Here is a 12921-nt window from a genome sequence, read left to right as displayed (position 1 = left end):
GTAACACTAATGGCACAGGTTCTGGCAAACTCCTGTTGACCTACAGTTATTGATTTAGCGAATGCATATTTCAGCATTCCTGTGCACCCTGACTCATAATTCTGGTTTGTTTTCACTTTCAATTGTAAGTGTTACACAAGGTTTTGCTTCCAGCCCCACTTTGTTTCTGGCGACTGTAGCTGAAAACCTGTCGCATTGGCAACCAGTGTGTGGCAGTGCACTTATTCAGTATTTTCATGATCTTCTAGTGTGTTCTTCTACACGAGAAAATTGTCAGGCTGACACAGTGGCATTGCTTTGTTTTCTGGCAGAAAACGGTCACAAAGTTTCAAAAGACAAGCTGCAGCTTGTTGCGCAATCAGTGCGTTATCTTGGCCATATTATCACTCCGGAGGGTTGCAAATTAGGTCCGGACCACATCCAGGCCATCTTGGATGTTCCAAAACCACAAACAAAGAAGCAGATGATGTCTTTTTTGGGTTTAGCAGGCTATTGCCATCCATGGATTCGTGATTTTGCGGAGATCTCCCAACCCCCGTATGACATCACACATGGGGGAAAACATTTGACCATGACTGACTTTTTGACCATGACTGATTTTTTGACTTGGGCTCCTGAGGCAGAGACAGCTTTCACTGAGTTAAAGCAAGCTTTATCTAGTTCACCTTGTTTAGGACTCCCAAATCCTACCATTCCTTACAATTTCTTTGTGTCTGAACGTGATGGTTTTATGCCAGCAATCCTGACACAGTCCCATGGTGACAAACAGCGTCCAATAGGTTATTATTCAAAACGACTTTCCACAACAGAAAGGGCTATGATAGCGTGCCTGAGGGCTGTATGGCCACAGCTGACATTGTTGCTATGTGTCCTCTTGTTGTGCATGTTCTGTTCACCTAACACCAGCAAGACTACTGCACTGGCAAAATGTTCTACTAACAATGTCGCATGTGATTTTAAAACGTTGTACTGTCCTTAACCCATCAACTCTGCTTCCTACAACTGAAGATGGAGAACCTCATTCTTGCTCAAATATCAAACAAGAAAAAAAACAGACATCGGTTACACTTTGGACAAAGAATGTTTTTGTTACACAAAAATGTAAAATGTGTCCATAGAACAGAAATCACTGTACACTCGTATTTTTTTAATGTTGAATGTGATTTAAAATGAAAATATCTTGTTTCATGCTCAGTTTATGCTCTGATCTGTTCCAGCACCTCACAAAAAAAATGTTACAGGCATGTTACTGCGTTTTAATGGGTTGAAAATGGTTCTCTGCTGCCACAGACAAGGCGAGAAAGAAAACTCAGCAGTGTAGTTCAACTGAATGATTATTTTTTTCCCATCATTGTCGTTTTATCTGACAACTTCAGTTCAAATTCATCGTCCATTGCTTAATCAGTGCTCACATTTTATTTAAGCAGGATATCTGAGCAACCCAAACATAGCCCTTCAAAGCCTTGTTACAAAGGTCGATACCAGCAGGCACAACCACAGTGGCAGAGAGAGGGTCAAAGCAGGAGGGCCAGCAGAAGGGTCAGCAGAAGGGCTAGCAGAAGTACCAGTAGAAGAGCCAGCAGAAGGGCTAGCAGAAGGACCAGTAGAAGAGCCAGCAGAAGGGCTAGCAGAAGGACCAGTAGAAGAGCCAGCAGAAGGGCTAGCAGAAGGGCCAGCAGGAGGCTCAATGGAATGATAGCACTTGCCCACATTGCCAACTTTATCTACAGCTACCAACTCAATGACCTGTGAGCAGCAGGAGCCTGTGTATTTTGCCTGAATGACAGGAGCAGTCAAAGAGGTGTATGAGAGTGTTCCATTGCCCTGATACAGGGAAACACTCTCTATCCCGGTGCCGTTTCCATCAGTAAGGTTGGCCGAGAGCTCCCACTGGAAAAGTCCACACTGAGACATATCTCGAGGGCAATCATCAGCTAGCACACTAACCACTTCACACAAGGGCTGCACAAAATCTGTAATCTAGACAGAGAGCAGGAAAATGAAAGTGAGAAATGTAGGCATGAATCACAGCAAATGGCAATTTAGATCTGTAGGTTACTGAAGAACTTCAGCAATAATAGCAATGATTGTAAACTTCTGAATTATTTATTTCACACCTTTCAACAGTGTAGTCCAGAATATGTCTGGTTACCTTGGTAACAACAGCGAATCTCAAAACGGCGTAATTGGAGTCAACACCACTGGGCGACTTGACTTCCATAGTCAGAGTGACATCAGTGCCTGACAGTGTGCTGGCAGGTGGTGTAATAGTCAAATTAGCATTAGTATATTGTCCAGCTGTCAAGATGAGCCTGGCAGGAGAAGTAAGAAAATACATTTTATGATTATAGGAACTGTTACTGTTCATCATCTATGCTGATATTTGCTCATAAGAAAACACAGAGTACCATCAGTGCCATTAGTTTTGCAAGTATGTAGTCATAAACCAAAGTATCGGACAAAATGAAATTTGTGATGGTGCTAGATATAAAGTGAAGGGATCACCTGTCATTACAATCTCTTCTTTGGGGTACAGAAATATGTGTATCGAAATTCATAGAAATTCATCCAGCCTCACTCAAAGCCACAAATGTCAACATCATGGTGGCACTTTTGGAGGAATCAGTATCTGGGAACTATGATTGTGTATACCACATTTTTGTATCACCAAGTAGATGGTGAGATATTTCAATTGATAAATGAAAACTTCAACTTCAACTGCAACTGGAAGACTCAGGAGGATCACTGAAGTCATTGCGATTACCAACTGTACCAAATTTCATGGTGCATAAATACATACTGTACATACATACACATAGGATATAATGTCAAACAGGCCAAAACATCCCTGGGCTACTGTTATGATTATTGAGCAGGTCTCAGGCTCTAACTGAGCTACTCACCATCAGTAAGATCTGCTAATGCTGGTTGTGGTGTGCAGGTGGTTCTTACCAATGGGGCAAGTAAAGAACTAGTACTAGAACTATATGATGTGTCGTCTATGAATGTTGGAAGGCAAAAGTGTGTATGGCTGTTCAGAATGGCCATTTTCAAAGGCCGTGTAAAAAAGCACTAGAGAGGGAGGAGATGTGATATTGTTTGGGGACAATGGCAGACCCAGCTTTCTCACATCCACACAGCTGACCAATCATGGCATGAAGTGGGTGTGAATGCCAGATGTTCAATGTCCAAAAGTTACATAATGAGCTCGAGCGCAACCCCCCCAATCTGACGTCCGAAAGTTGTGAGGGAAGGGGGTTTCTGAAGTTATTTGATTGTCCAAGAAGTTATATAGTTGCATACTGGCACCTTAAGCCTGACCCTAACTTTTAACAGGTGTGTGGCATTGCATGTTACTCCACCCAGATGTATCTTTGCCCTAAGCTTCAGTCAGTGGGAATAAGGTGTTTTTTTGGAGATGTATCAGTATGGATAAGGATATTTAACAAAGGAAATATTTGCAGCTGCTTTTCCTTACTTGTTTGGGTAGGACATGGGAAAGTCTTTGTCATTTCTGGCATCAATGGAGTATTGACCACCAGAACCCTGGGTCATGACACTGAAGGGGAGCTTGAAGGCTTTTCCTGGCTCCAAACTGCTGTCTACCACGGCCTAGAGGGAAATGGAAAAGACAAAGAAGGGAACAAAGCAGATAAAGAACAGTTCTTCTCATAGAAAGTTCAAAACAGGCCCCAAAAGAGTAAATATTTCTTTTATTTTACCTTGAATAAAACTATACTGAATGGGAACACAGGATGTAAAAAGGAAGAAAAGAAGAAGAAGAGACAAACCTGGATTATCACTTTGGAGACGGACATCTGGGTGGTAGATTGCCTCTGAAAGTTGCTGTTTGACACTTTGTCAGTTCCTGTCAGAATGACTACAAACTCCCCCTCAGGGACTGCATCAACAGTCACCAAGATGTCTCCATTGCCCATGTCAGTTTTTGTGCTGTTGCTAAAAGTCTCAGGACCAGATACAGACACCAGGCCAACATCTCCAACAGCTACGGAAGACGGACCTTTCCTACCAAGCACTGAGAACATCATGGTGGCTGGCTGACCTGGGTTTCCAGTAGAGAGAAATGGGGAAGCAAGGTAGGGGAAGAAGAAGATTTATTTTCATGGCTAAAAGTGATTGATTAAACAGTAAACACTGGGTAGTTTTTGGAATAGGTGGTGGAGGGGTGCTTGATTTGCTCAACCTTACCATAAGCAAAAGTGCTTGACTGGGCCATACAACTAAATACTGATTATTTTTGTTTACTTCACAGGAGGTCTTTCAGGCCTGAGGAAAGTTGGCTTTCAGGCATGTATTTGCATTTACAAAATGTGAACTAGTTCTGGATGCTAACATTTTAGTATGATTCTTAAACTTACAGTAAAGTTAAACCTGCATTAACTGATATGTTTAGCCACTTGCAGTGGAAACAGGTGGCAATTACATCACTGACATATGATCATATTCAAAAGGTGTTAAAGCAAACTTTTTAACAAGCATTTGCTACGTTACACAGCCAGCAGACATGGAGCAACATTCCAGAAATATGACTATGAACACATGGCCAAAGTCCATCCAGTTCTTAGCTTGCTAAATGCTCTGATATGTTCACCAGCCTTCTCTGTCTGCTGTTTGGTAATGGACAGAGTACAGTTGGTTTATCAGTGTGTTTTACATACCTTTACATACAAGTAATCATGGGGTCCATAGTTCATATGAAAATATTAATCATGACAGCTTAAAATTTTATCTCTCTGTCTGCCTGAGCTAGACAATTATGAAACAAGAATTTAGCCATTTGTGTCTGTTAAATTTTCATTTTCTCTTGGTTATTTCCAACAGTTGGAGAGGTCAATTACAAGGTAGCTTCCATGGCTTTATTATATTTCAACTCTTGATTTGGGGTGTGGAACTTCCAGTCTTTGGGCCATATATGGCTGGCATGACCGTTTGATCCAGCCCATATGGCAAGTCATAAATACAGTTAAGCAATTCAGAGATAGAAAAAAAATTATTCGTAGAGATGAAGCGAAAACCTGGTGTGGGAAACTCAGTGATAGCAAGTGTGTGTGTGATTTGGCCTTGATGTTGGACATAACTAAGTACCGCTCAGAGCTGAATCTCAAGCTCCAGCAGCTTCTCAGCTCTCTGCTTTCAAATGTGAAATCATTTGAAGTGGAATTAAAGCTGTTGCTAGTGCAGTTGGAAAGAGGAAACACTGCATTTTCCTACTCTGCATGTTATGACATCTGAATATGCTGCTGAGTGTGAAAACTCCTTCAGCCATGTGATAAGAGGTTTCAGGACATGAAAAGAAAACAAAAGGAACTGAACATATTTGCTATGCTGTTATGGTGGAACCAGCTTATGTACCTGACAACTTACAGCATGAAAGCAATGAGCTGCAAAGCAACAGCCCAGCAGTTCTTTTCAAAAGTGACTCAGTTCTGCTCAAGACTGACTGGCCCAAACCTGGAAAACCACCTGCGAGTAGCATCATCATCATCTTTGCTACCATCAAATGCCTCACCAAAGAGAAGGAGTTCCAGTCTTCACAGAGGTGACTGTGATATATGTGTTCAGTAACTGAGCATAACCCTTGAAGGATATGTCGACGAGGACGAGATTCACTCATAAGAACTGTGAGTAAAAGGACCCAGTCCCAGTATGGTAACGTAATAAACATGAGCTTTTATTATAAGTTCTAACAATGATTGATATTTAAGTTGCTGTTATAACCAAGAAATGTAATGAAACCATAGGAACAACAATGATTGAGAATTTAAATGTAATCAAGTGCAAGGTGTTGTGAGCTGAGCTAGGTTAATGAAAAACAGTTTATGATGCTTAAAATATTGTCAACTCTTGCTCTATGATTGAAGTAAATGTCCATAAATGTAATTCTATCCCAAAGATCCTGTAATTTAATTGACGATTATGCACAATCGCTTTGTGTTTGTATAATGCACAGTGAGGTGCTAACATTGCGAAACTTGCTTTAGTGATTTACTGTACCTGCTTTTGGACGCCCACTGAGAACTGCATAACCTGGATGAGGTCCCGCAAAGCTTTCCACAAAGTCATAGATAAAGGTAATTGTACTCTGGCCTGGAAACACAGTTGAAATTAATACATATACACATTCCTTGGACAATAGTTACAGAATTAATTTACATGGTTTACTGGTCTTCGCTGGGTTTCTTGCTACCTCACAGTGACTACCACTGAAGAAAGCCTGGCTATGCAATGCTAACCAGCTGCTAGATGTAGCCTTATACTTAAGCTGCAAATTAAGTGTATACGCAAAAAGACACAATTTCAACATTGTTTCTGACCTGTGATTTTAAGTGTGTACGGTTGGTTGGACTTTATGTCTATCGTCCAAGTTCCTGTCTGCTTGTCAGCATTGAGATGAATCCTTATCAGGTTGCCCACTGTCTGTATGGTCCCCAGTTTACCACTGGTCTCGCTGTGACTCTGGCTCACGCCTGGATTTTGGTAGCATGCGTCATTAGTCATAAATATGTATCAAATGGCATTCTCTGCAAGAAAAGGGGACACTTAACAAGTCACAAACATTTACATCGACTTGAACCGGTGGAACAATGTCTCACCTGCAGGGTTAATCAGTGTGAAAGTAATGGATTTTCCTGTGATGTAGATAGTGATATTTTTCAGAGATTCATCTAATATGAAGGGGAATATCTCCTGCTTCCCAACATTCCTTGCACGCTGAAGAACTGTCACCTGATTGGGCCGACAAGAGGAGCAAAATGGATTATTTACGTCTTTGTTAATGAAACTGGTCCAACCACGAAAGGCCTGGTACATGGTTCAGATAGTACAGAATGTGCTATTAGAACTGCATAGTCTTACTAGAGCTGAAGTGGACGTGTCAAGGATGACATCTGTGGCCTCAGGCAACTGTTTCTTAGACACCTGGATGGCCTGGCCTCCAGAGGCCAAAGCCAGGTCCTTGTAGTCTTCAAAGGAAGAAGCTCTGAGGGACCGGCGACGCCTACTAAAGATCCCAGTCATGAAGAATGACACCTGTGGGAATCATTTAATGTGGAGATTATACCCCCAGCCTTTCAAGATGACTTCACTTAAATAAGCTGGGCACTGGTGTCGGTCAGTATTTACCGTTGACCCGGTGCTCCTGATGAGAGCAACAATCGTGTCCTTGAGGGCAATGTCTTTGGCTGTAGCATCAGTGAAAACATAAATGTGGGAGGAGGCAGGGGCACCAGTGAGAGCCAACTGGAGGAATGAAATAATGAACTGAATCAGTTAATTCTTGATCACCACAGTCTTTAAGGGAACCATAAAAATATCCACAACACATCATAGTTTTAGCACCTGAAGTCCTGACAGGCACATCTCAGGGGCATCACCACCTCCTGTCGCTGTGAGTTTAGAGATTTCTCTTTTCATCTTATCAGGGTCTGTTGTCCTGATCATCGGTCCAAAATCTACACATAAAGCACAGAGAAGGGGCTTGGTGTCACATATTATGAACTAAATGTACCTCTCTGTAAATCACTTTTCATCTCACAGAACCACTGTGATTTAATGCTTTCACCACACTAAATCTATTTTACATGAGATCATACACTCACGTGTACTGTAACTAGTATTCGACTATACTGTATATAACAGTCAATGGCATTATTACACACCAGGGGTCTAACAGCACTAAAGGTTTCCTAAACATTAACAACAAGGTTCATACCGGGGTCATTGAAGGGCACCAGAATGTACTCGGATGGCTCATCCTGCGTCCCTTTTTTGCTGTCAATGATTTTGTAAACAACCGCCCTGGCTTCATCAATGTCATCTGACATGCTGCCAGTGGTGTCAATAACAAAGCACACCACAGAGGAGCGGGCAATCCCCAACATTCTGTGAAAAAGAAAGCAAGAGTGAGCATTTCAAGGTCAGGTAAATCAAATCGCGTTTTCACATTTTTCATATCTGAATGACATACCTCAGAAAGGCATTGTTCCCGGCAGCTAAACGGATGTCATCCAGCAGCTGCAGGCTGGCAGTTGTGGCTGCCCTCACAGCAGCATCGTGGAGAGCCATGTTGTCTGGGCGACGCTCGTCTTTGCTTATGCCTCCGCGAGGATCTACTGTGCTACTCAAGTCAGCTGCACCCCCATGGCTGCATTTACCTGGTGCAGCACAGAAGGGACATGTCAAACTGGGACTTGGTTCAAATAATTACTGAAAGTGGACTTGTGCCTAATATGTACCCAAGTGTGCTTTTCTGGGTCGACTGAATTACCTTGCAGAACTGATCATGTTTGTCTTGTACCCCAGGTAGAATAATCATGTTTTCAAATACGCATATGAGCATTGCACCTAGATTTGAATACTTTTTCATTGGCACTGATCTTCTAATCTTGAGAACAAAAAAAATTAATATCAAAATTTTCATTATTAGAATAACTTTATACAGCACCTTTCATGCAAAGATGACAAAACAAGATCAGATGAAAAAGTAACAAAAATAACAATAAAAACAGTTTGATCAGAATACAATAAAACCTTAACAATGATATAAGCAAAGTTAACCACCATTAAAAGACAAATGAAAAAAATTAAGCCTTTATTTTTGTTTTAAATTCAGAGTCAGCTGTTCTAAGATCATGTTGTTGATCAAATACAGTCTTCTCAAGAAGTTGATTGATAAAAGGACGATTTGAGATAGGCCTGTAATTAGCAAGGTGTCTAATGTCCAGATTGGACTTCTTAAGCCGAGGTTTTTTAAAAGCTATTCTAAAAGCAGAAGGAAAGCACTTTGTTGCAGACACATGTTGATTATTCTTGTTGTCTCATGAGAAAGGCGCTGGAAGCTGGATTTAAACAGTTTGTTAGCAAAGGCATCTAGAGCACATGTGGATGACTTCATTTTGTTGATAGTGGTACCAATTTCATCATCTCTTGTCATACTAAAGAATGGTAGATCTGCTAGATCAGAAAGATATGATGAATCTCTGTTTCTAATACTGGATCTAATGGTTTCTATTTTTTATTTAAGCAATAAAGCAAATTCCTGACATTTGAAAGCTGAGACTTGATCGCTTAAACTGAAAGCCAGAGATGGATTCAGAGGGATTGATTTCGGAGAAGAGGACTTTGTGTTTGTGTCAGAAACGACCATTGAGAAATAGACTTGTCTTTTTTTCTGACAGCATTACTGTAAATTGTCATGTGAAACTTTAGATGTCTCAGTGGACATGTAATTTACTTTTGCTCCAGTGCCTCTTAGCCCCGCTTTAATTAAATAACAGACAAATGTTAGAAGCTTAAAAAGTCTCCAAAACTACATTTGGAGCAAGTAAAGATACTAGCAACTCCTCTCCCTTTTTTATCTCGTCTGTATGAGTACAGGAAACTATCATTTGGAGGAGATAATTCTGATAGTATGGCAGAAGCAGTTGAGGAAAGCCAAAATTAGAGAAAAATAGAAAAATAAGGATATGAGAGATAATATCATTAGTATAAAAACTCTTAGACAGGGATCAGATATTCAAAAGCACTAACTTTATCAGTTGGGATTTGGGGCAAGCAGGAATTGATGGAATCAAGGCAATTTTCACAAACTGGGACTTTTCGCAAGGTCCTGTGATAATGATCAGCAGTTTTGACATTCGTCACATTTCAGATCGTGACTTCGTTGCCTATGCAGTGTGTCAACACAACTCATTTTGTGGAGCATATGAGAACATATCTCCTAATTGTTGTGAGGGGTAATAACAGTGGGAGCTGGTCAATTGTTACTCATGACAGTGGAGGTGCGATAATAACCAACAGTTGATCAGGCTGTTTGGATGTAGCCAATCATGAGCAAAGGTGATTGGGATGATTCCAGAGGGCAGAAGAATTATCAACCACAGGAATTTGAATTTTGCATCAATATCCTTTGAGCCAGATATGCAGCTGATTTTATCATCATGTGTTTGTCAAGTCATGTATCTAAGTCATAATGGTCTCATACTATATAAATGTTTACATATCTTGACTAGCTGTGGAAGTTCATTTCCTCTGTGAGGGCATTTTAAAGACAATGCACAGGCTCCAGTGGTAGCAACTGGCCTCTCAGCCAGTCCTGCACCTTGTGACTGTGAATGAATGTGGCCCATACATACTTGAATATGTTCTGGAGATATGATTGTCACTGATGGCTTACCTTTAGGCTTGGCTGCTGAGAAGATTCCTATGTAGCCTGATGTGAGTTTCTTCTCATTTAGGATGTTGGAGAGGATGGAATTGGGGCATGTTCCACTGGCACAGTCGCTGCAGGTGGCAGCGTCGGCATCTACACAATGAGTTAAAGACGCTGAACTCCAAACCAAAGCTAGTAAACATCACTTTGTTCCATTAGGCTGACTTCTGTTGTATGGTAGATGTTAGAACAGTGATAGGGGTGCTATGTCGGAGGTTATATCTGAAAATGATTGCACATCTACCAATCACAAACAAGTACTAGCAATAACACAGACACACCTGCCAGGTTGTCCAGTGGAAGTTCTGGGCGTATGAGGTTAATGTATGGCTCTGTGTATCCCAGCTCCACCCAGTTACTGTGGCTGTAGAAGTCCTGACAGTGAATGGAAACACACGCATTCAATGAACTTTTATGCATACAGACAGATATGATTTCACATTCAGTACACAAGATAAAGTGAACTTTCCAGCCCTTCTTCCTTTCAATCTCATTTCCTGCTCATTCCGCCTCCTCCAACCTTTTCATACTTTCATTCAGCATATGCCTCCTCATCTCTGCCCAGCTGTTTCATTGGGTCTCTCACCTGTAGTGTATGAAGGACTCTGCCCAGTGTTTCCCTGGCAGCCTGGAAGTTCTCCTTGCGAATGTTAGCCTTAATGGCCACCATGCCCTCCGTGATTAGGGCACGTCCTTTCAGAAAGGCTTCTGAGCTGAAGTGGTGTGGAGCACTGAAAAATATTTTCACAAGTAGGAAATGTTAAAGCAAATACTTCAAGCTCAGTAACACACACCGTCTCTTTATTTGATTTGATTTGTTATTGTTTTGAACCCTCTCCTACCTGTTAACAAAGTCACGGTCTACCAGCCCATTCTGGTTGTAGACTTGTTGAAGAGCAGAGTGAAATTTGGCACCAGACACTTCTCCTGTTGCTGTGGGGCCCAGACAGGCCTGCACCAGCTCCTCAGGAGACGAGCCCTGTAGCCAGAGGTCAAAGGCTCTTACCACTCCATGTTACTGGAACTACGGAAACATGCAAACCTCAGACCACCTCTTATCAACAACATAACATCACGCAGCCGTAGGAATGATTAGTGTCTTTCATCTACATTTTCTGATTTGAGAGGAGCTCTATGTAATTGTACACATAATCGGCACAGCACAATCAACTTAATTAATTACTTGAATCTCCCAGCATGTGACAGGATTGACCAGGATAATTAATCAATATTCTGTTTTTCTAAACATCAGACTGGAAGCTCACAGATTCCAAGTTTAACAGTAAAATCATCTGGAGTTACACACTCGTTCTCAGGGTGAGTCCTGAGCTCCATTAAATCTGTTTTGATGAAAAGCAAAAGCCCAAACTCTGCTTCCTCAGGAGAGTTCAAACTCCCATAATCCTCTACTACTTTCCTCACCATAAGCTTCCATATTGTTTCAATGCAAAAGTAGATTGATGATTTTCGTGTTTTATGTTTCATGTTTATATCCAGGCTGAATTTAAATGCAGATGTGTTGAAATCAGGGTGAATGTGTGAGTATTATTATTGTGTTTCTGCATGCTGGGTGTGACTATGTTTGTGCCGTCTTGAACATTTTTTATCCTCCATCCTACCGTGGGTTTGAACTCATGACCAGCGGCCTCAGCCACCGCCCGACATGTCTCTGTCACTTTTTGCAATAGAGCTGTCCCTGTAATGCTGATGTGGGTGGATGCCCCACCCCCGATGGGAACAAAGGCCACGGTGGGCCCTGATAGGGCCAAACCCAGCAGTGCTACGCTCAGCACTGAAGTCATGATCAGTCTACAGGAAGAGAAACATGTTTAAGTAATAGTTATCAGATTAGAATTTGTTGAAGTTTAGATTAGTTTATTTGAATCAGAGATTGTAAATCCTGAGCCATTCATGAGATTTTTTATCAGCCTAATCCAGAATAACTATGCAAAGGTGAGAGAGACCAACATGTTACGAACACCATGTGTTGTTCTGATTTTCTGATTGTCTGTGGCGTTCTTTCAATTATCCTGGTGTTTTTCACAGAGAGTAAGAATTTCAAGTTGCTCACTGTACTGAACGTACTGAGGTGTTCACTGGCAAAGACACACATCTAATACACATTTGATGTTCTCATGGGCCACTCCCCAGTAAAAGAATTATTGCACTTTTTGCTTTGTCCTTCATTTGCTGCTCACACTGATTTCTCTGTGATTGTGTCAAATGTGATTACAACAATCTGATGTATTTTATCAAATAAAACATTAAATAAGGTGGAAAAGAAAATAAATTGTCTAGAAATATTTTAAATATGAATATATATAACCTATATACAATAAAGTAAATGTATAAATAATAGTTTACAACATTGGAAATTGCTGGAATTTATTGGAAAACTATAACTGGAAAAAGAAGACATCTTTTAACACTCATTTGTAAAAAGATCGCAATTATTCTACATTCTACACATTAAAATAGAATATATTTACTAATGATCTTTTCGGCATTATGAAATTTTTTTTGAAAATGTTAATGTTTTGAATTTTTTTGTTACAAACACCTCAGCAATGTGGAAAAACTATTGTCAGTGTCATTGAAATAAACAAAACTGAAATTTGAAATTCAATCATACCTTGAAATTTCTTGGCTGGGATGACTCCAATGACTCTTAAAGAAATGTAACAACATCA

At 40.8% G+C, this 12921-nt stretch overlaps 1 protein-coding gene across 1 annotated transcript; it reads right to left on the bottom strand.

Moving 5' to 3' along the window:
• Nucleotides 1–1455: 1455 nt before the first annotated feature.
• On the bottom strand, nucleotides 1456–12033 carry LOC139337431 (von Willebrand factor A domain-containing protein 7-like). Its single transcript, XM_070971988.1, has 18 exons — nucleotides 11851–12033; nucleotides 11074–11210; nucleotides 10818–10962; nucleotides 10513–10606; nucleotides 10196–10324; nucleotides 7988–8174; nucleotides 7733–7902; nucleotides 7360–7472; nucleotides 7144–7260; nucleotides 6877–7050; nucleotides 6615–6747; nucleotides 6336–6488; nucleotides 6016–6108; nucleotides 3792–4063; nucleotides 3479–3612; nucleotides 2153–2312; nucleotides 1684–1980; nucleotides 1456–1539 (listed from the first exon to the last, which is right to left on the bottom strand). The coding sequence occupies exons 1-18, from the start codon at nucleotides 12031–12033 to the stop codon at nucleotides 1456–1458; spliced, it is 2775 nt and encodes a 924-aa protein (XP_070828089.1).
• Between the last annotated feature and the right edge of the window lie 888 nt (nucleotides 12034–12921).

Source organism: Chaetodon trifascialis, chromosome 2 (assembly GCF_039877785.1).
Source record: "Chaetodon trifascialis isolate fChaTrf1 chromosome 2, fChaTrf1.hap1, whole genome shotgun sequence".
NCBI lineage: Eukaryota > Metazoa > Chordata > Actinopteri > Chaetodontiformes > Chaetodontidae > Chaetodon > Chaetodon trifascialis.
Note: the sequence above shows the minus strand (reverse complement) of the source record. Positions and strands in the feature narration are given on the sequence as shown.